Here is a 22,955-nt window from a genome sequence, read left to right on the forward strand (position 1 = left end):
GTAGTGTTATCTTAAAACCTTTCAGCAAGTGTTTGTATTTCAGTCTGTATACCAGGGATAGGCCACCTATGGCATGCGTGCCAAAGGCGGCACACGAGCTGATTTTTCAGTGGCACTCACACTGCCTGCGTCCTGGCCACTTGTCCGGGGGGCTCTGCATTTTAATTTAATTTTAAATGAAGCTTCTTAAACATTTTAAAAACTTTATTTAATTTACATACAGCAATAGTTTAGTTATATATTATAGATTTATAGAAAGAGACCTTCTAAAAACGTTAAAATGTATTACTGGCACGCGAAACCTTAAATTAGAGTGAATAAATGAAGACTCGGCACGCCACTTCTGAAAGGCTGCTGATCCATGGTGTATACAGTGAACATAGCACAAACAAAAATGGGAGTTGAATAATCTCTGTACTTGACTTCTTCTGTAAATCAGGCTAAATTAGAGAATTTTGGACTATAATACATGAAAGGTAGCCCAGTCAGCGATTTCAATTCCACAAGCACAATGAGTTTTTCTCAGTATTTCTAACATTGTTTTCCTCATTTCTTCATCCACCCATGTTTGTCAAATTGTCACTGTAATGTAAACAGTCTTGTAAAAATGTAACAGAATTAAAACTAAATTCTCTGGGACTTCGTTAATTATAAAATCCATATTATTTTCATTAGCTTGTAGCCCCTAATACATTGCACTTAATGAAAGTTAATTGAGTTCTACTTTTTTTGTCTTTTAAAAGAGATAATTAACAACATTATCAAGCATTAAAATTAAGTGTATTGTGCTATTCGAAATCAATCAAAGCTGGAAGTGTGTGGGTTTCTTTCCCATTTTACTACTTTTACACTAATAATAAACATTCTAAGAGCAAAATGGTTCTGAAAAAAGGTTAGAGTGGATGAGCTTCATGCTGAATTGCATTCATAAATTAGACTGAATGTAGCTATTTGCCTAGTGAACTGAAATCTTGTTTTTTATTACCCTCCGTACTCATTAAAGGTAAAATTTCCAAGTAGTTAAAGTGCAAAATGTGGCCTTTTATACTTTTAAAATTATCTAAACGGTTGGGGAAAGCCCCACTCCATCACAGTTCTCCCACATCTTAATTATCTAAATTATTTTATTACCAAACATTAGATCAGAGAACTACTGCCTTACATATGTGGTGATTTAAAACACAGGAACTTGCACCTCTGGCTTATTGTTACCACGGGGTTTTAAATTTGGCCTGGATATGAGAATCCTATAAACTTCCCTGCAGATAAGATTTTGCCTGTATTTCTCCTGCAAGCTGCTGGGTCACTGGGCCGGATGGGCTGTACGGAAGGCTCCCTGAGCAAAAGCAGCACTAGTATAAAGTCCAGCAAGAAGAAAGAATGATAAAACATGGGATGAGATGAGGACAACTCAGGTGCATAGCACATTTAGTTGGAAAGTGCGTTTGAGCTTTATGCCCTAAACATGTAGCAGCTAAGCATAGAGTTATTGCATTCCGACTCTGGGAGCACGAAGCAAGTTGCATTTATTTTAGTAACTTTATTTTAATTGAAGGAACAGTATGGGACAATCAGGAGTTGCTTTGGGTGCTAGTGAAAAGATTACTTGACGTCTATTCTCTCTATTCCAGGGACCCTCCATTTTTGTATATCTGTCCAAGTTTAGTCTGCAGTACTGGACCCTTTACTTTCATGGCACTTGCATTTAGTGCAGTCAAGACTGTTGGGTAATCCCATCTGAGCCACTGAGCTTTATCACGTATGTTACAGGGCTGCATTTCTAGAGAGATCCAGACACATAAGGTATAAGCCTCCTTTCACGGTGTTCCTGAGTCTAAGGTTACTATGTCCACACTGCAAACTCCTCTGTAAAGTGACTTCTGGATTCCATTTCAACAAGTTCAATTCACCAGTCATCTGTCCCCAAAACCTCGGTTTTTTTACTGAGAACGATTAGAGTGGTTAAGTTTTACATAAAGAAGGCAATCAGTTTAAATAACTAAGCCACATAAAGCTTTTTCACACAGTGAAGAAAGATCCAGTTTTTTAAGAACTGGAAACTAATTGAGATGGAAAAACCCCAGGAATAGGTACGGTAACTCAGAAACAGGTGCAGTACCTGCTACTGCCTGTAATTTGTTTGAAACTGACTACATTTAAAGTTGATTATGTCCTTTTAAATCTAAGTGCTGTAGTAATACTAAGTAGACTATTGTAGACAATAATTTCTAGGCTTTTTCAAATGAAATTCACACCTGACAGTTTAAATGTATTTCAGACAAATATAAAAGCCTCTTAGCTACTTAAAATACTGAATTTAGAAATCCAAGAATTGACCATGATCACAACAATCTTTTCCAAATATTAATGTTGAATGTAAAATTGTTTCCAGTGTTCTACAAATACTGCTTTTTACGGTGCTCAGTCTCTGTGAGTTGTTTTAGTTATGAGATTGGAGCTTAACTCTTCTTGGATGTTTTATGTTACAAATATATGTGCTGAGCCACCATGCTCATTACCCTCTAAATGATCTGCTGGTGAGGAAATTAATTTTAAAGAAATCAGAGGCGATGGTTTTCTTTAAAATTTGTCAGAGCATTCACAATTACTATAAGTTCTCTAATTTTTTGTCATCCTCTTTCTCCACTTAATATAAATCATAAATAAGATGTGGGAAAACAATAAGAGTGTGTGTGGGGGGGAAATTGGGTTGTTTAACAATCAAGTCGTTCACTCATTAGATCAGGGTATGGGGTTCTTTTTGTTTGACTTGCAACAGAGTAAAATCACTTGGAGCTTTAGATAGTAGAGAAGGAGTCAAATTCTGTAGACTTATCCCCTGGTCTCGGCTTCAGTCTTTCATGTGATACTCTTAATTCTCATTATACTTTATTTTTTCCATCCTGGCACTTAATATGTCCATTAACTTTAACTCACAGGTTTTATAAGGAAGCTGCGAAATATCTTTAATAGAAGTAGAAAAGGGGGGAAATTTTATAAAATAGTGAAAGGGATGCTGGCTGCTTTTCTTAACCATCTGTCAGCACTAGCATTTGATACAATTGATATTAGGACTTGAAAAAATCCACTTACCCATGCCAAATGGGAAGCTTTTCTGGGGAAGTGCCATCAGCATCTGCAGAATCTAAGGTTTCATTAAAAAAGGTGGGGAGGGGAGCTCGGCTGGGGATGATGCTTTAAACAACCCTTCCATTAACTAGGAGACAATGCAGGCAGAAGCCCAGCTGCAGAGTGGGGCCTATCCAGTTTATTGCACTGAGTGTAGCATGTATGATCACCTGCCCTGTAGGCGGGTGGCATATTTGTGCAGTCGGTGCAAGGAGCTCCTGGCCCTCAGACCACGTACGGACTTTGGAGCCCAGGGTGGCGGAACTGGAGGAACTAAGAGAAGCAGAGAGGTATGCTAATGAGGCTTTCTGGGACACTGTAGAATTGTCCCACCTCTGCTCAGACAACCTCTGTGCTGTTGAGGAGGAAGAAAGGCCCAGGGAAGCAGAGCAGTCAATGGGAGCAGAGGGAAACCTTCCCATAGTTGGGACCCTCCTTCCAGATGGTGCTGGGGTTGCCTCTCGCCCTGAGGTTATCTCTCCGGGGGAGGGAACTCCAGTTGCTAGGAAAAGGCAGGTGTTAGTAATGGGAGATTCGATCATTAGAAATGTAGATAGCTGAGTTTGTGATGACCGGGAGAACTGTATGGTGACTTGCCTGCCTGGTGCGAAGGTTGCGGATCTCTTGAGGCATCTAGACAGACTTATGTGTAGTGCTGGGGAGGAGCCGGTGGTCGTGGTACATGTAGGTACTAATGACATAGGGAAGGGTAGGAGAGATGTCCTGGAAGCCAAATTTAGGCTGCTAGGGAAGAGACTGAAATCCAGGACCTCTATGGTGGCATTCTCAGAAATGCTCCCAGTTCCACACGCAGGGCCAGGTAGGCAGGCAGAGCTTCAGAGTCTCAATGCGTGGATGAGACGATGGTGTAAAGAGGAGGGGTTTATATTCATTAGGAACTGGGGAAGCTTTTGGGATGCAAGGAGCTTATACAGCAGAGATGGGCTCCACCTAAACCAAAGTGGAACCAGACTGCTGGCACTAAACATTAAAAAGGTTGTAGAGCAGTTTTTAAACTAGGAGATGGGGGGGAACCGACTGCTGCAGAGGAATATGTGGATCGGACACAGACTTCTCTTAGGAGAGAGTCTGATGATAGAGAATCTCCAGGTTATAGTCAGGAGCAGAGAATGGAAGAGGATAATGTAAGGGCCAGATCAGATGATAAACAGTCACATAAAAAAGAATCTGACACATCAAAATATGGCAGACAAATAAACAGGGACAAGTTTTTAAAGTGCTTGTACACAAATGCTAGAAGTCTAAATAATAAGATGGGTGAACTAGAGTGCCTTGTGATAAAGGAGGATATTGATATAAAAGGCATCACAGAAACCCGGTGGATTGAGAGCAATCAATGGGACACAATCATTCCGGGGTACAAAATATATCGGAAGGACAGACAGGTTGTGCAGGGGAGGGGAGTGGCACTATATGTGAAAGAAAATGTAGATTCAAATGAAGTAAAAATCTTAAGCGAATCCACATGTTCCATAGAATCTCTATGGATAGAAATTTCATGCTCTAATAAAAATATAACATTAGGGATCTATTATCGACCACCTGACCAGGGCAGTAATAGTGATGATGACATGCTAAGGCAAATTAGAGAGGCTATCAAAATTAAGAACCCAATCATAGTGGGGGATTTCAATTATCCCCATATTGACTGGGAACATTTCATTTCTGGACGAAATGCAGAGATAAAATTTCTCGATACTTTAAATGCCTGCTTCATGGAGCAGCTGGTAGGGGAACCCACAAGGGGAAAGGCAACTCTAGATTTAATCCTGAGTGGAGCGCAGGAGTTGGTCCAAGAGGTAACTATAGCAGGACTGCTTGGAAATAGTGACCATAATACAATAGCATTCAACATCTCTGTTGGGGGAAGAACATCTCAACAGCCCAACACTGGCATTTAATTTCAAAAGGGGAAACTATGCGAAAATGAGAGGGTTAGTTAAACAGAAGTTAAAAGATATGGTGACTAAAGTGAAATCTCTGCAAGCTTCATGGGCGCTTTTTAATAGAGGCCCAACTTCAATGTATACCCCAAATTAAGAAACATAGTAAAAGAACTAAAAAAGAGCTGCTGTGGCTTAACAACCATGTAAAAGAAGCAGTGAGAGATAAAAAGACTTCCTTTAAAAAGTGGAAGTCAAATCCTGGTGAGGCAAATAGAAAGGAGCATAAACACTGCCAAATTAAGTGCAAGAGTATAATAAGAAAAGCCAAAGAGGAATTTGAGGAACGGCTAGCCAAAAACTCCAAAGGTGGTGGTAAAATGTTTTTTTAAGTACATCAGAAGCAGGAAGCCTGCTAAACAACGAGTGGGGCCCCTTGGTGATTGAGATACAAAAGGAGCGCTTAAAGATGATAAAGTCATTGCGGAGAAACTAAATGGATTCTTTGCTTCAGTCTTCACGGCTGAAGATGTTAGGGAGATTCCCAAACCTGAACTGGCTTTTGTAGGTGACAAATATGAGGAACTGTCACAGATTGAAGTGTCACTAGAGGAGGTTTTGGAATTAATTGATAAACTCAACATTAACAAGTCACCGGGACCAGATGGCATTCACTCAAGAGTTCTGAAAGAACTCAAATGTGAAGTTGCGGAACTATTAACTCAGATTTGTAACCTGTCCTTTAAATCGACTTCGATACCCAATGACTGGAAATTAGCTAATGTAATGCTAATATTTAAAAAGAGCTCTAGAGGTGATCCTGACAATTACAGACTGCTAAGTCTAACATCTGTACTGGGCAAATTAGTCGAAACAATAGTCAAGAATAAAACTGTCAGACACATAGAAAAACATAAACTGTTGAGCAATAGTCAACATGGTTTCTGTAAAGAGAAATCATGTCTTACTAATCTGTTAGAGTTCTTTGAAGGGGTCAACAAACATATGGACAAGGGGGATCCAGTGGACATAGTATACTTAGATTTCCAGAAAGCCTTTGACAAGGTCCCTCACCAAAGGCTGCTACATAAATTAAGCTGTCATGGGATAAAAGGGAAGGTCCTTTCATGGATTGAGAACTGGTTAAAAGACAGGGAACAGAGGGTAGGAATAAATGGTGTATTCTCAGAATGGAGAGGAGTAACTAGTGGTGTTCCGCAAGGGTCAGTCCTAGGACCAGTCCTATTCAATGTATTCATAAATGATTTGGAGATAGGGGTAAACAGTGAGGTGGCAAAGTTTGCAGATGATACTAAACTACTCAAGATAGTTAAGACCAAAGCAGACTGTGAAGAACTTCAAAAAGATCTCACAAAACTAAGTGATTGGGCAACAGAATGGCAAATGAAATTTAATATGGATAAGTGTAAAGTAATGCACATTGGAAAATATAACCCCAACTATACATATAATATGATGGGGGCTAATTTAGCTACAACGAGTCAGGAAAAAGATCTTGGCGTCATCATGGACAGTTCTTTGAAGATGTCCACGCAGTGTGCAGAGGCGGTCAAAAGAGCAAACAGGATGTTAGGAATCATTAAAAAGGGAATAGAGAATAGGACTGAGAATATATTATTGCCCTTTTATAAATCCATGGTACGCCCACATCTCGAATACTGTGTACAGATGTGGTCTCCTCACCTCAAAAAAAAATATATTGGCACTGGAAAAGGTTCAGAAAAGGGCAACTAAAATGATTAGGGGTTTGGAAAGGGTCCCATATGAGGAAAGATTAAAGAGGCTAGGACTTTTCAGCTTGGAAAAGAAGAGACTAAGGGGGGATATGGTAGAGGTATGTAAAATCATGAGTGATGTGAAGAAAGTGGATAAGGAAAAGTTATTTACTTATTCCCATAATAGAAGAACTAGGGGTCACCAAATGAAATGAATAGGCAGCAGATTTAAAACAAATAAAAGGAAGTTCTTCTTCACGCAGCGCACAGTCAACATGTGGAACTCCTTACCTGTGGAGGTTGTGAAGGCTAGGACTATAACAGCGTTTAAAAGAGAACTGGATAAATTCAAGGTGGTTAAGTCCATAAATGGCTTTTAGCCAGGATGTGTAAGGAATGGTGTCCCTAGCCTCTGTTTGTCAGAGGATGGAGATGGATGGCAGGAGAGAGATCACCTGATCATTGCCTGTTAGGTTCACTCCCTCTGGGGCACCTGGCATTGGCCACTGTCAGTAGACAGACACTAGCTAGATGGACCTTTGGTCTGACCTGGTACGGCCGTTCTTATGATATTCTTCTCCACGTAAACCAATGCAATGCTGTCTTCTAGACTTGCAGATAGGTGGCTCCAGTGCCTTTCATGCTGCTGTGCTTCTTGGAGCTTTCCCAACCTGCAGCATAGTGAAGGCTAACTGGAATCGTGTAATTTTTCATTGCTACTATTCATAACCTTGATAATCAGCTTAATATGATCTTCTCTTGGTCTGTCTCCAGCAGATAATTGTCCCCCCACACCCTGTGACGGTGTCCTTCCTTGTACACAAGCTAGTTATTTCTTTGGGGTGCTATTCACTTATTAACAATACCGCTCTCCCCCCCATTAATTTACTATATCAGCTTTAGCAAGCTAACATCTTTTTCTGTCTCAGACATATGAACATCAGCCGGTATTCTCCCAAGTAGGAGAATCCCAAGTCTTTTAAATAGATTTGTTGGGCAGAGGCCTATACTCTAAATTGATCAAGGCCAGAGAAGTCCAGCTCAGTGAGTTATATAAAATTACTCATAAAAGTCAGCAAAGCGAGAGAGACTGAATTAGTCCAGACTAAAAGGTCTACTCATGTCACCCAAAGATTAAGATCATAACTAGTAAATAAAGGAGAATGGAATCAGAAATTAATGGCCAGGAATTGGTGGGTTGGAAACGAGGTCTGATTGACCCATCCTCTCATTATTTTGTCCATCATTCTGTCCATTATCCCCGGGTCCTTTGAAACACTTCTGGGGGATCTAAAGCTGGGAAATGGGTGGACTGTAAATAGTGAGCTTTACCATCGTTGGTGTTACCCCATCATTTGTTGGGACCCAAGAATCCATCATGACGCTATTGGACGTCTACTGTCTGCTCCTGATTAATGTCCTAAACTGACCAGGCAGGGCCAAAGAGAAGGACCCAGATGACATAGCCAAAGCTCATGGAGGTGGCAAAATCCTGAGCATCACCTGGAGCATGAGATTTGGGTTTCTGCTCTCAGCCCCCCCATGCCATGTTCCTTCCTTCTCCATCTTTTCTTATCTCTCTCTTGCCTTTTATTTAATAAGTGTGGCTAAGCCACCCAAGAAAGAGATTCACAACACTGCTGTGAGCCTGCAACCAGAGAGGCAGTTCTAAGTAATGTCTTAAACAGCCTAATGCAAAGATGCTGATACAAGTTTACCAGGTCTCAGAATGGCTGGTAAGACTGTGCTGCACGTGTTTCTCCACATCAGGGTTGCAGGTAAGCGTGAACACCACAGAAACTGCATTTTCTGTCTTTGTGATTCTTTTCTATACCCTTTTACCCTTTTGTAGCTATTTGTCCTTTGTTTTTGTTGTTGAAAGGAAGCAGGATCCGATTTCAACATCAGTTCCAGTCCATCTCAACTAACTTTTTTCTCTCTTCCCCGGATAACCATCCCCAGTTGTTAACATATTTAATGCTATCTAAAATAGTGTCATATAAAGTTTTCCTTTTTTATAAAAAAACAGAACTGAATACAAATAAAAGGAATAAGAAATATTGTTAAAATGAAATTCTTACTTAGTACTTTAAATTCAAATGCTTTAATTGGTTTTTCTTTTTTTCTGTATCTTTAATGAAAGGTTATTAAGGATAGTACTATGGGACAAAACAGGCTGAGGTGGCTATACTCGAAGCCCCAAACCATGTTTCAATGTTTAGTGTTGTGTAGTGACAGGATCATCTTAACATTTTTGGGGGGAGGGATAGATCAGTGGTTTGAGCAGTGGCCTGCTAAACCCAGGGTTGTGAGTTCAATCCTTGAGGGGGCAATTTGGGGATTTAGTTAGGAATTGGTCCTGCTTTGAGCAGGGGATTGGACTAGATGACCTGCTGAGGTCCCTTCCAACCCTGATATTCTAAGACTCTTTGAGCCCATTTTTTCCATTAACCTTAACATAACAAGCCCTTGCTAGCGTAAGCTCAAACAGGCACAAAATATTTTAGTAGTATTACCTCAGTGCAAATATTGTGTGGTAGAGTGATTGATGACTTATCGTAGAGTCACAAAAACATGTAGAATAAAGCAAATAATTTTGTACCTGATCATGAGAGATTTAATTTACTTTAAAATAAAAGCCAAAGCAAGTTTTCTGAGCTTTTTTGTTAAGTGAGTACTAGATGGTACTCTTGAAACAAAAGCTATGTATAGATGCAGCAAAGAATCCTGTGGCACCTTATAGACTGACAGATGTTAGTCTATAAGGTGCCAAGGATTCTTTGCTGCTTTTACAGATCCAGACTAACACGGCTACCCCTCTGATACTATGTATAGATGGAGACTCCTGTTGTGTTTTCTTTGCAGCAGGTGAAAACTGTCAAAGAACATTAAATTATCACTTATCCTGATTCCTTTCAAGATGGACGATACATAGAATCATATCCTTAATTGGGGCTCAATTCTGCTAGATGCTGAGCACTCTGGCCCTGACCCAGCAAAATGCTTAAGGCACTGGCTTACCTATTAAGCATTGGAATTATCCCATTGAAGTCAGTGCTTAAAGTTAATTTTGTTTTTAAGTGTATCGTTAGAGCACTGTCGGGACCTTGAAACCTAGCAAGATTGAATCCCTAGTATATGCCAGTTGAAGATCTGTCCTCCCTATTTTTTCCTTGCATGTTTCTTTTTTCAACGAGTATTCACTGTCAAGTAGTTGAATGCATTCTCAGAACCTCTTAAAAGTTCAGAGTGCAAAAGACATAACTTCCATGAGTGTACTAACATGCCCCGCGGCTGTAAATTTAAACTTTAATTTCTGGCTATATTTCCTCTGTCAGTCTCTAGGCCACAAACAGCTTTCTTAACGCATCACTTCTAATCTTGATTGACAGTAGCTGTTCAGTCATTGTGCATGTGTGTAATCGAAATGAAAGCTCCTCTCCCATTCCTTCCACTTTTTACAGGTAACAAAATGGGGTTTTTTTTCCTCATTTCCAGAGAAAAAAATCCCACTCATTTCTCAGTTTACAACGGAGTTATAGTCTTCTAGTTTTACTCTATCCCCTTTTCAGTCTGTATATGTTGATAGTACTTCTAGTTGTCAACAGCAGCAAAATTTTACTGTAATAAAAATTAAACTAGCATTTTATGGATTTGTAATATGAATGTTAACATTCTGAGGAGTTAACATACCTAATGCCAGATATCAATTATTTGCTAGGTGTGTTAACTGCTGTAAGGGAACACTGCAAAAATATCAACCACTGTTATATATGTTTGCAAACTTAATAATTTTAAAAGAGAAGCTCAGATATCACTTACCATAGGTAATTCTTTTTATCCATGGAAAAAGCTATGTTGTACCGATCACTGTCTTCCATACTTGTGAGTATTTGTACGTGGTTTCAACTTGTCTCTTTCCTTGAGACCTAAAAATATTCTAACTAGAATTGTATATTCTTTAATTGCTTAAAATGTAACATTTTACTGGAGGCGTCTAGTTGTGATTGTAATGCATGGAACATATCTCTTGGTTATATAAATTCAGTTGACTGATATAAAGTCAGAGCTTTTCAGCATTTTATGTGAATGTTGAGTGAATTTCTTTTATCAGTTGCTGGTTATTTTTCTGCTGAACAGAGTTCATTGTCTTGGAAGAGTTTTCTTTGGTTGTAAAGAATGAGGATTAATGCTGTTGTACATGGTCTCAGAAATGTTCCTTGATATCATAGAACAGGTTTGATGCTCTCCTTCATTTGGTTTAATACTGTCCTCAATTTTGGGCCTCATATTTATTGTTTCTAAAGAGAGAGGTGAATTTTAAGGTATGTAGTTTGGTAGTGGAATAATGGTCAGGATGTCTTTAAGTTAATATACCTGATGGCACAAAAATTACAGCTAGTGCATAGTGATTCAGGTATTAACTCCTTCCACAGCTTTTTGTTGAGAGCGAGAGCTGCTGGTTTTTAACCTTTTTGGGTTCCCTTACCCTGTTTTCAATAGATCTGCACTAGAAGCCTTCTTTGTTTGAGCTTTCACCATGAGGGCAGGAGATTTCATCTCACCTATTCTGTTTTATTCCATATTATCTCTGCAGTTCTGTCTTCAACTTCCAATTTTTCTCTCCTTTTTTTGCCATCTATGTAGCCTTAGGTTCTTGGCATATGGAGTTCTTACTTCTCCCTTATGATTTTTCCTACCTTGTCTCTCCTTCTGTGTGTGTCCCCCTCCTTTCTTCTTTTCTTTCTCTTTCTCTCTTTCTTTCCTGGTTTTTCCATCTTCCCATCTTGGGGTTTGTAGCTGGCAGTACAAATTTTACTAAGGACTCTTCTAATAAGACTTCCCTGGGGACTGCACCTTGAGACAGTGGGACGCCTTATGTGTTCCACTGACCGAAAACTATGCTGGTGGGAGTTTTAACTCCTGGTAGGGCCATCAAACTGGACAAGTGAAAAGATAGGGACCAGAAGAACAGCAGTCAACTGGTCCTCCAGGTTGGGGTTGAATGATAGGTCAATAACCTATTTGCATAAAAATATTAAGTGATAGAAACACAACAAAGTAGGCATTCCAGCGAACAGAGTTATAGACAGGAGTGAAGAAGCCTTTATCGTACTCCAAGCAGTGTCTGACAGCACAGATTCAGAATTCTAATAATCAGGGAGTCTGGGAGCTCTGAAGTCCTCAACTTTAACCAATTTTGTGGGTATTCTGGTTAATTGTAGGTTATATTCTTCTAGGCTCCTCCTTCTATTCCCCATAGTTTCTGTCTCAGGCATTTCGCTTTCCTTCCTGTATGGCTTCCACCTCTATGCCTTAACAAGACTTGAATATCTTGTAGTGTTCTGCCAGAATGGAAATGAAATTATGATGGTAGTTTTAGCTTGCATAATAGTTGAAAGATTAAATAGAAATACTTCCTCTTTGCTTTTTCTTTCAGTATTTTTAGTCATGCAAATTGGATGTGTCTAAGACAGGCACATAAATCGAGTTCACTTGTGCCTATTTCTAGCTAGTCATTTAGATTAGTTTGACACAATTTTTGTTTTGAAGGATGTGTAATTTTTGGGTAAATGTACCTGTTCCTAATCCTTGCAGTCAGTCTTAACCAGTAGATTGCAGTCTGCACACACTTGTCCAGTTATGTATTCTGAATTATTTATAGTGTGTCAGATGTGCCTTATTCAGTCTGCTCCTGACTTAAATAAAGCTTTTAGGTGTTTGAGTAAACTATACTAATAAACAGTGTTGTTTTCAAATGAGTAAAAGTTTGTAGGTTGACATTGTCTAAATGAAAGTCTTGGTTTAACTGGAATCAGAATAATGCAGCTTATTATTGTTCTCTCTCATTCTTCGTTGTATCTATCCTTCCTAAGAAGTTTAGCAATGATTTCTTTCCCTTCTAGGGTGATGTATCAGCCGTTGAACACTTACTGAAAAATGGAGCAGACCCCAATGTTAAAGACCATGCTGGATGGACGCCATTGGTGGGTATCAACATTTTTCTGATATTTTCATTTTTGTCTGTTGTCCTTTCCTCCACACTTCCATTTTTTACAGTTTGTTCTTTCCCACCCCTATCTTTATTGTATCCAAAGCATAAAGAAGAAGGGAAGGGAAGGGAAATAGTCTTCCTTATGACAGTATGAGAATGCTCTTCCTTTAGAATCACCCCACTTCTCCTCAAGTGTCAGTGTTCTCTCTCATTTTTACTATCGTATTTAGGATAATCTTCACCTGTGATTTCTTAAGTGTGGAAAATGATCTCTTTCCTGGTTACTGTGCAAGCACAGTTTCTTGTGCATCTTGTAAACTGTTAATGCCATTAGATCGATACTTCTCACCATTTTGGGTGCACATTAGACAGTGGAATTTGAACTTTGGTTAGATATATTTTTGTATTCGTGCGTGCTTGAATTTCATGAAAAAAAAATGATAGGTAGTGAGTGCTAATCCTTTTTCATACGCTGCCTTTTTCTCCCAAAGAGCATGTTTGACCCTAGTTGATATAAAAGAATGCCTTCCAAGATAGTCTTATTTGTACACCAGGTGGTCTCTGTTCAGTTCCTCTGTGCTCTTTTTCAATGCCATGTTTGAGAAGATAATTACTCATGATGGCCATTGCATTATCAAAATTGAATAGTGTCTCCATAGCATGCTACCAGTCTGAGAGATGCTATGAAAGTGAATGCATTAACTCATGGTGACAAACCTCCATTTTAAAAAAAAATTTCTGTGCTTTCATTAGAATTTTGTGTCTTTCTTTCCTGTGTGCTTTTTGTCAACATCATCGGCTAGCACGAGGCTTGTAATCACGGGCACAAGAAGGTGGTGGAGCTATTGCTACAGCACAAGGCACTGGTGAATACTACTGGGTATCAGAATGACTCACCACTTCATGATGCTGCCAAGAATGGGCATGTGAGCATTGTTGAGCTGTTGCTCTCACATGGAGCTTCCCAGGATGCAGTGTGAGTAAATGTGTAATGTTATTTTGTAATTGACTTCTTTATTTCCGAATTGATGTTACTGGTGAAAGTCCAGGATGTAACATTGAGTAAATTTGAACCAAAGCTCTTAATATAATACATATTTTTTTTCCAGTGGGAGTTTCTTTTTGTGTTCAATTACACAAAACCCTTACCTTCCCCTTTCTAACTTGGATGTTTTTGCTTAGGCTTCAGGATTGTCTTAAGCTTTTTTTTATGACGTTTGGAACAAATCACAAAGTTTGAGCTTTTTAAAAAAATAGTTTAAAAAAAAAAAAACCAAAAAACTTGAGTGCATAATGGAAATTATTACTGATATTTTTAAAAAGTACTTCCATTTTAGCTATGTATATTTCCGGTGAGTTTGCTCCATTGATACGCATATAGCAAAGATCTGGAGTTGTACAGTGACTGATACTGACTCAAACACACAATAATTATTCAAGGAATTATCTTTCTGATTGTCATCACATCAGTTGACTGAGATGCTGGGTTTGTCATGTCATGCTACAGTGTCAGTAGCATTTCTATTTGTATCAGCAGCTACTGTGTAAAATCTGGTACCATGTATGTTGTCAGTAAATGGCATGTGCACATTACATGCTTGTAGTATGTAGCCTTGTTCATATCTGGCTTGTTTCTGAAGTATGTAGCTCCTTGGCCATAGTGTGAAGTGGGGTTAAGGAAGCTTTAGTAAATTAGCTAGCTTCAAATGTTGTAAACATATTGAAGTCCTGTTACAGAATGGAGATATTCAATCAGAAAATACTTCTAGCTTACATGAAATGTCTCAGAATATAAAAATAAATCAGAAAAGTAAAAAAGGAATCCTTCCCTTGGCCCGGGCAGCATATTTAAAAAAAAAAAAATAAAACTAGGATAGTACATCTCCTTAAGGTGTCAGCTTTCCAAGGTAAAATGTTCACCAGTTGGGTATTGGTAGCTGCCTGCATGGTTTTTACAACTTTCCTGGGTTTCTGAAAATAGTACACAATCAATTTTGGTATAAATCTTTTTAATAGTAGCTAAAAGACTGGAAAAATTGTACAGTAGAACTTTATTTAAATTGGCAATACTAGAATTTTCAGGTCTCTCTTCTTATTAGCCCGCCATTTCTGCTAGATTTGCTGTCAGAAACTGAAATGAAGCTGAGAGAACTTTTTTTTTTCAGTTAGCCATACTGGCAAATATATGACTACCTTTAGTCAAAAAATCTCCCACACATTTCAAGTGAAGAAAACAGATTGAAGTCCAATTCCATTCAAAATGTGAACTGACAAGCCAGAGTTTAATGTGGATATAAGCACTATTCTAATATTTATTGTAGCAACAATAATATCTGAAACAGTGTGATACGAGGTATCCAAGACTACATCTCCTCCAAAATCAAATATGTTTTAGGAGACTAGCTACAGGTGGTTTCAGCATATTGCCATTAGTGGTAAAGAAAAGGGCTCTGTTTGAATTTTTAAATGGGCAGTGTTAATAATGGGGAGGCACTATGACTTCAGAATTTGCAGGACGTACAAATTCATTTATAGTTTAAGTGGTTTTACAAATAGATACCTAGCAAGAATTTTTAAACGTACCTTGCCAAAGGCTTCTGTAAAGTGAGTGATGTCTGAGAATAATGATAATGCTAGATAATTCTCATGGATTAATTTCTATTGTGATTTATTCAAGCTTTATTAAAATTTTCTGGGTACAAATTTAGCATTCTTTGTTTCATCTCTTGCAAATGCACCTGCAAGTGACATGGCAAGTGTTTAGTGTTTTGCCACTTGGTAAGTTGTACAAAAAAGATTTAATTTTCCTGATCTTATATTGTCCTCCTATATCTGTTGCTGAGATGCTATTGTGTAACACACTACTGTAGTAGTTGCGGAATTACATCAAAGATCTTTTCTTTCCATTTGGTAAAAGCAATTTGTCCTCTTACTCCAGTCAATGAAGTTACTCCCATGTTGTAACACATAGAAGAATGCCACCCCATCTATGATGTCAGGAGTAGGTCTTCAATGTAATAGCACATTGTAAGAGGTAGGTATTTTTCATCCGTAAATCCCAACGCGCTTTGCAAAGGAGGCAAGTATTATTAGTACTATTTTACAGGTGTGGAAACTGAGGCATGGAGAAAAGCTGACATTAAAGTGTAAATAAAACTTCTAAGTTGTAGAGATACTTCTCTCATAATGCTTGCTCTTACTCCTCGTGCAACAGCGCCCCACGATGAGACTCCTGCAGTTCCCTGTGCTTCACAGCTCTTCATTCTTCTCTTCACCATCCCTTGCTTCAACTTTTTTTCAGTGAAAGCATGACATAACATGACGTCACATAAATTCTGACTCTTCTAATTGCCTTTGTAGCAATAGTTGTGACCAAGCTGGTAGTATAGAGGTTCAAAGCTCCTTATTGATCAAGGCAGGATGATTCCTTAACACTGAATTGATCATCTCATTGTCTTTCAGGCTATTTATGTACACATCTGCCATGGGATTTCTGTCACTATCAGCCAGGTTTTTGAAAGGGGAGAGATTGAGTAGTACTGAGTTTTGAGCAAGGTCTGAAGATTTACTAGCTGCTTAAGAGTCTACTAGGAGGATGCGCAACTTTAAATAGAAGAAGTCTGTTATCTTTGCCTGTACTGCTCAAACTGCTTTGCTGTTTTCTTCATCTCAGTTCATCTGGCTAATATTCCAGTTTTCTACTAATTTTTTTTCATCTCCATCTCCCCAGGCTCTTGAGGAGCTTAAAACTTCCTATTAAAGAGAGCCCTCTTTGACATGGGGTATAAGTGGTTCTTAATTAGCTGATTAAACCTTTTAGAGCCACATAAAAGCCTGAATAATCACCGGTTTTTCCTGTATCTCTCTTAACCCACTAAATTTTGTCAACATGTTAAATGTGTTCAAACCATATTTAGACCCCCTGTATGAATACATTCATCATTAAGGAAAATGTGGCTTTTGCAGTCAAACACTTTTTTATTTTTACTGCAGAATTATCTAAACCAATATTCTCTTTTTAACAGTGTGCCTCAGTAATTTGAGGTGTTCGTGTGTTGGAATAAAATTGATGCCTGAGTTGATTTTGGGGTATTTCTACTTTTGAGAGCTGGAGCTTGAGAAGACATACCTGCACTAGCTTTGATTGAGCTAGTATAGTAAGAATAGAGTGTAGCCATTGGGGCACAAGTGATTTGTACCTGGCAACTTGGGCAGACACATATTTGGGGTGGCTAGCTCCTGCTAGTGCTTGCGATACTATGACAACGCTGTTTAACTCACTAGCTTGAACAGAGCTAGTGCGGGTATGTCTTCTCCCACTCAAAGTGTAGACATAACCTTAGTGTGCTAGTTTGAAATAGTTCTATATTACACTTTATAAAAAGTGTACTATAAAATATAGTAACTTTGTTTAATGCTGCTTTTTAGGTATTTAGTATCTAATTTACTGTAGTGCCTAGAGGTCCCAACTGAGGTGAGACTCATTGTGTTAAATGCTGTACATATACATGGTAAGACCTGAAATCTTATGCTTTATCTGCCCTGTCTATTTAGATTATAAAAGAGGAAGGAAGTCCTTTTATCCCCATTTGACAGATGGAGAACCGAGGCAAAGACTTGTATATAGAGAGTCTTTGTGATTTTTTAAAATTTTACTTTTCAAACATCTTTAAACAGACGTCTGATATACTGTATAAGTGAACTTCACATCCAGTAAATCTCATCTCAAAGATGCTGTCAGATTTTTATCTCTATGATTTAAGTATAGGAAATAGCTTTGCTGTAAGAGGGAGTGTGTGTACATATTTTGTAGCATGAGAACACAGATCAGAATTCTTTTTATTTTCCAGAAGACAAATCCTAGGATTTCAATTTTCCTTGGCAATACTTTTTTGGAAATCTGCAAGATTAAGCAGTTGGGGCATTTTCTTTGCTGTTCAATTTTTTTCTGACTAAGAGAGATGCAAACTGCAAATGGAAAATATTATATGGATCAGTGGACCTATTAATTGCCCGGCTGGTCTAGTTAATTTTTTAAGTTAATCTCCTACACATTTATGTTTTCATGTGCTTGTTCTCTTGAGTTCTGTCTTTTTTTACTTGCTTCACAGCAAGCCAAGTGACTTGAAAAATTAGATCTGTGCATTTGCGATTTCACATAAATGCTTTCACTCAAATGGGCTATCTTGCCAGTTCCTCATGCACAATAAGTTTAGCATTAGTAAAAATTGTCTCAGTGCCTTATTTCTTTTAGGTGTGTTTTAGCCTTCATCCAGTGGGCACAAGTTTGAGTCTGAACAATGCCAGGCAAATGGGAATATTTATTTAGAGGTAGACGTGTCTCTAGGTGCAGATGTGAGCAAGGTATGGGCATATACTGCTCCACCTCATCCCAGATCATATTGTGCCTCAGATACTCAGACACAATTCCTTCCTTGCTTCCCCTTTCCTTGAGTGCTGCTGGAGGTATGTAGCCCTATACCAGCAGCGAATCATCACCCTTCCCGCTCCCAACCCAGCTTAGTTAGCACTGGCTGGTGCATTGGGGAGCAGAGCCAAGGCTCTACTCACTCATCATCCATCTACTTCCAGGGGGAATAAACAGGCCTATTGGTTGCATACTCCCAGAGCCAAAGTCTATACAGCCAATGCCATGGTGTAAGAAGAGGGTTCTTACTGTTCACCATGTAGCCCAAGTATGGATGTGAATGAGTTACCCACAAGTGATTAGGGTTAAATAGTAAAAATGTAGCATTGGGAGCTGATGTTTCTTTTTCCAAGAAGGTTCGGAAAGCAGAGGAAAAAATGATTTACATTGGCCTGCTGAATAATAATATCATGGCTAGATGTGTTAAAGTGAGGCAGTTAGAGCATGTATTATTTATGTCGGATACACATGTGGATACAAAAATTATAGCATTTGATTGCCTAAATTGGAGACTACAAACCAAAAATCAGCCTTCTCAATGCTTTTGAAGCACTCTTTAATTCTGCATATATATCTGCCTTATCATATATTCTTTCCTTTTCTCTGATTCCTTATTTCCTGACTAGCAGGTTGTCCTCTCCCCTCACTACACTTTGCTGCATCATTAATGTTACCTCATATGCTGGAACTATATCTGTAGGTTTGGCAAAATTTGATGTTGATTTTTTTAAAATTTCAATGGATATTATCAATGTTTATTTTAAAGCACTTCTTTCTTTTTTTATTGATTTAAAGTTTTCACAGTGTGGGAAATGATGGGGGCCAGACAAAATTATTTAATGACAATCGATGTTGAGATTCAGAAAATGAAAACTTTATTACTCTTAAAACACAAACTGTCAGCTCCACATGCCAGAGTATACAAAGTAAATATCCTTAAATCAAACTCAAAGGCTTTCTCAAGCAGCATTTTTCTTCGTTTGCCTATCTGTAAATTTCAATTATTATCAGTGGAAATTTTTTGTTTTGTTATGTACAGTGAAATCAACATTTAACGATTTTTAAAAAAATTGAATCCTTCCAATTCTTTCTCCATGACAGAGAAATATTCTCAGTCCCTGTTGTGCCCTACTCAGAGGCTGAGCACTTGTTTAACTTGAGGCCAATACCAAGCTTCACCTGCGGTGGTCAGCCATGTCACCCTCATCCCTCAATAACAAACATCCTGGAAATGTTACATGAATATCCCGTTCGACTGATAGCAGCCAATGGACTCCAAATGCTCAAGAGTTTAGTAGTATCGCCCCATCAAACTCCAATGCTAAAGGTCATCAGCTGCTGTTGAAGAGCTCTTTGATTTGTGGTCCCACAAATCCAGCACTGAAGGTCCTGAGGGTCAGCTGCACTATCATATGCAGCCTCACTTTTCATATTGGTTTAAGCATCAGATTTGAGGTGCCTTTGAGGGTCTCTTTTCTCCAGCACAGTGATCCTTCCAGTTTAAATTTAGGTTCTCTTTAGCGTTGAGTGTTTGTTTTCACATCCGTCAGTACTTAGATAAGTAGCTGATAGACTTTTTGCCTCAAAGGATACATCTGGCTCTTGTAGACCTAAATTAACCTTGAAAAGTCCACTTTCATTCATTCAAGAAGAGGCATTTATTGGAGCACTTCTGGACTCTGAATTAGCAAAAGCAGTACATCTATCTTACCTAAAAAAGATGGAGCCTCTAACTTCAGGATTCTATCAACAAAGAATAAGAGGCTAAAGTTAAGATCGAGGAGCCCTTTAGGCTTTAGTTAAGGTCGAGGAGCCCTTTGTTTAAAAGGAGACTCTTCTACGTACTCTAAACTTGGCATGCTTACATGGATCACCTCAAAATGTGATATGTCTTGGTGAGGGTGATTTTAAATTTGGAATTATTTGAGCAAAAGGTCCCCAGTATACAGGCTCTTGCCCTCTCATCCCCAAAAAAGCTTTTCTCAGGGTTGATTTTACATACACCTTTTTGTGTGCACACCCAGGGGTGCCTGAGGGGTTTCAGTCACTCAACACTTACCCCAGTTAGTACATGGCAATCACTGACCTCTTGAGAAGGCAACACTGAAGATGTTGTTCAACAAAGTGTTAGGTTTGAGCCTAAGGTTTACGCACCAAAAAGATCATACTGCACACATGTAGACAAAGTATACAAGAGGGTTGCTACCCAGCCCATTTTCACATGACCTGGGTGGGTCAAGGGGCTGTGCTGTGCTGTGGCCATTGAACCATAGTAACACCCAAGCATTATATGTTCAGAACGCACCCTTGGGAGAAATCTGAAAATGAAATGTCTGCATGTTACTACAATTAGCCTTTGTCAAAGGGTTGGTTTTTGTTTTGGGAGGTAGTGGGCAGGGAAATGTAATCTGAATACAGCAGAAAATTCAGAAATTCCTCAAGGTATATTCAAAAAGAAAATAAATTACACATGCAAATACTTGCTGGGGGAAGGAGAGAAGAGTGGAGTGCATAGGATGGGTTGTGGGGCATAGGTCAAGGGATGGGACACTGGAAGTTGGTGGCAGGGAGAGTAGAAGGTATTAGGGAAGCTGTCAAGTCCCCATTTCCTCCTGTGTCTGTGCTAGGGTCACAGAATATCAGGATTGGAAGGGACCTCAGGAGTTCATCTAGTCCAACCCCCTGCTCAAAGCCGGACCAATCCCCAGACAGATTTTTACCCCAGTTCCCTAAATGTCCCCCTCAAGGATTGAACTCACAACCCTGGGTTTAGCAGGCCAATGTGCAAACCACTGAGCTATCCTTCACCCCACTGAAGTGGGTCTGAGACCCTCTCCTTGCTCCCCATGTGTGTGCCAGGATCTTCGGAGGCCCTGAAGGTAACACAGATTTAAACCAAAGAGTACTAGGAAATACAAAGTTAAGGTACACACCATCCCTGTGTGGAGTGGTGGAGCTGTTAGGATTGGAGTGGCCTAGAGAGAAGGTGGACTGAGCAGGCCAAGGATTTGGAAGAGGAGCCTTGACCAAAGCAGGAGCATAAGGAGTCTATTGGGTGGGGGAAGCATAAGAGGTGTGCAGGGCTCCATATACAGCTCGGGCTACAAAAATCAAGGAAGCGGGCAACCCTCCAATAATCTGCCTGAGGTGTATGCAGCAGCAGGGTGTGCCAGACTTGTTATGTTCTAATAGCTTCTGAAGTGCTACGGCTTAATGGGTCAGGAATGGGAGGGTGAGCTGGGAATGGTGGTTGGGGAGCCTGTATGTTGTGAGAGAGGGGGAGTGGAAAAGGAGAGAGAGAGACACGAGTCTTTGCTCATGTGCTTAGTTACTATATCTGCCATGTAATGAAACTGTCAAATTCTTGATTTCTCTCAGGGTCCCTGTTAGCAATTATACATGCAAAACATTTCAAAGCATGACCATTACCCCTGCTCTACTATAGCAAAGTCTAATAGAGGGGGGTATTTACAATTTCACATAACCATGTTGGGCCTAGTGAGAGAAAAGTGGACTGGGACTCAGAAAACCTGGGCTCTGTTCCCAACTCTCACTGACCTGCAAGGTGACCTTGGCCTAGTTGCATCACCTCAGTGCCACAGGTTTCCCATCTGTACCTTGAGGATAATGGTGTTTCCTTCTTTGGTAAAGTGCTTTGAGATAATTCACTGACACAAACCCCTCATTAATGCAGATTTAAGGTTGTAATCTGTGCCCTTCTGGAGCGTTGAGTTCAGCAAAACTCAATCTTGTGATAACCAGGTATTGAAGAGTTCAGCTATGCGTCCATGTGAACTTACCTGTTCCCTCTTTGAACAATGCCACAGTGTGCTCTGAACATCCGTACTCGCACTCTGACTTTGCACTGTACAAGAGCCGCCCACGCCTGCCCTACTTCATTGTAGCCTGCTCCAAAGAAAACACCACATCTGCTAAATTTTACAGCCTCTTCAGTCCCTTCACTATTATACACAAGTTGCCACCTAACACGATCCTTTCACTTACCCTTCACTGAATTCACAGACCACACTCATATCCCACCTAACTTCTGACATTTCCCGTCCATGGCCAGAAAACCCAGGTCCTGCTGCTGACACAATCTACACAAGGCAATGCTGAAATGAGGCATACTGGCTCTCTCAAGATACATGTGCACCTCTTTTGATCTTTCACACGGATGTCAGGGAGAAGGGCTCACACACCCCTCAGAGAGGCATGGCCTTTAGATCGCCTCATATCACAATCACAACTCTGCTAAACTGCTCCAGCTAATTCCTCTGCTGTTCAGTATGGTTACACCTAATAGAGTGAATGCAGCTGGGGTGTAAGCAAATAATTCCCAGAAGCTATTGCCAACTCTAGGAAGAGAGAATTAAGATTGAATGGAGATGTACCTTAACTCTGTTTCCTGGTTTTCAGAAGGTTGTTTTGCTGAATTCTATGTTCTGGAAAGGCACAAGATGCCACTGGGCAATCTTAACTCTATTAATTACTTTTTTTTGTCAATGAATATAATTGTCAGTCAGCATGGTTTCATGGAAGGTAGCTCTTGCAATCCTGTCCAAAAAAAGACAATGGGGTTGTTTTACAGGTCTAGTTGATGAAGGCAGCTGTGTTGATATAGTATACTTGGATTTCTCCTGGGCTTTGACTTGCGACCACATGACTTTTTTTTTTAAGTGGATTATATAGAATTAACAGAACACACGCTAGATGAATTAAAAACTGGATCACAGACAGATCTCAAAATGTAGTTTGAGCAG

The 22,955-nt window shown here is 39.4% G+C and overlaps 1 protein-coding gene across 1 annotated transcript in view; it reads left to right on the top strand.

Annotated features, from left to right (window-relative positions):
- Positions 1-22,955, top strand: part of BARD1 (BRCA1 associated RING domain 1) — a 66,270-nt gene that overhangs the window by 19,889 nt on the left and 23,426 nt on the right. Inside the window, exons 5-6 of the mRNA XM_030579559.1 lie at positions 12,676-12,756; positions 13,568-13,740. Of these exons, the coding sequence (XP_030435419.1) occupies positions 12,676-12,756; positions 13,568-13,740 (254 nt within the window). The remainder of the gene's footprint in view (positions 1-12,675; positions 12,757-13,567; positions 13,741-22,955) is intronic.

This window comes from Gopherus evgoodei, chromosome 11, assembly GCF_007399415.2.
Source record: "Gopherus evgoodei ecotype Sinaloan lineage chromosome 11, rGopEvg1_v1.p, whole genome shotgun sequence".
NCBI lineage: Eukaryota > Metazoa > Chordata > Testudines > Testudinidae > Gopherus > Gopherus evgoodei.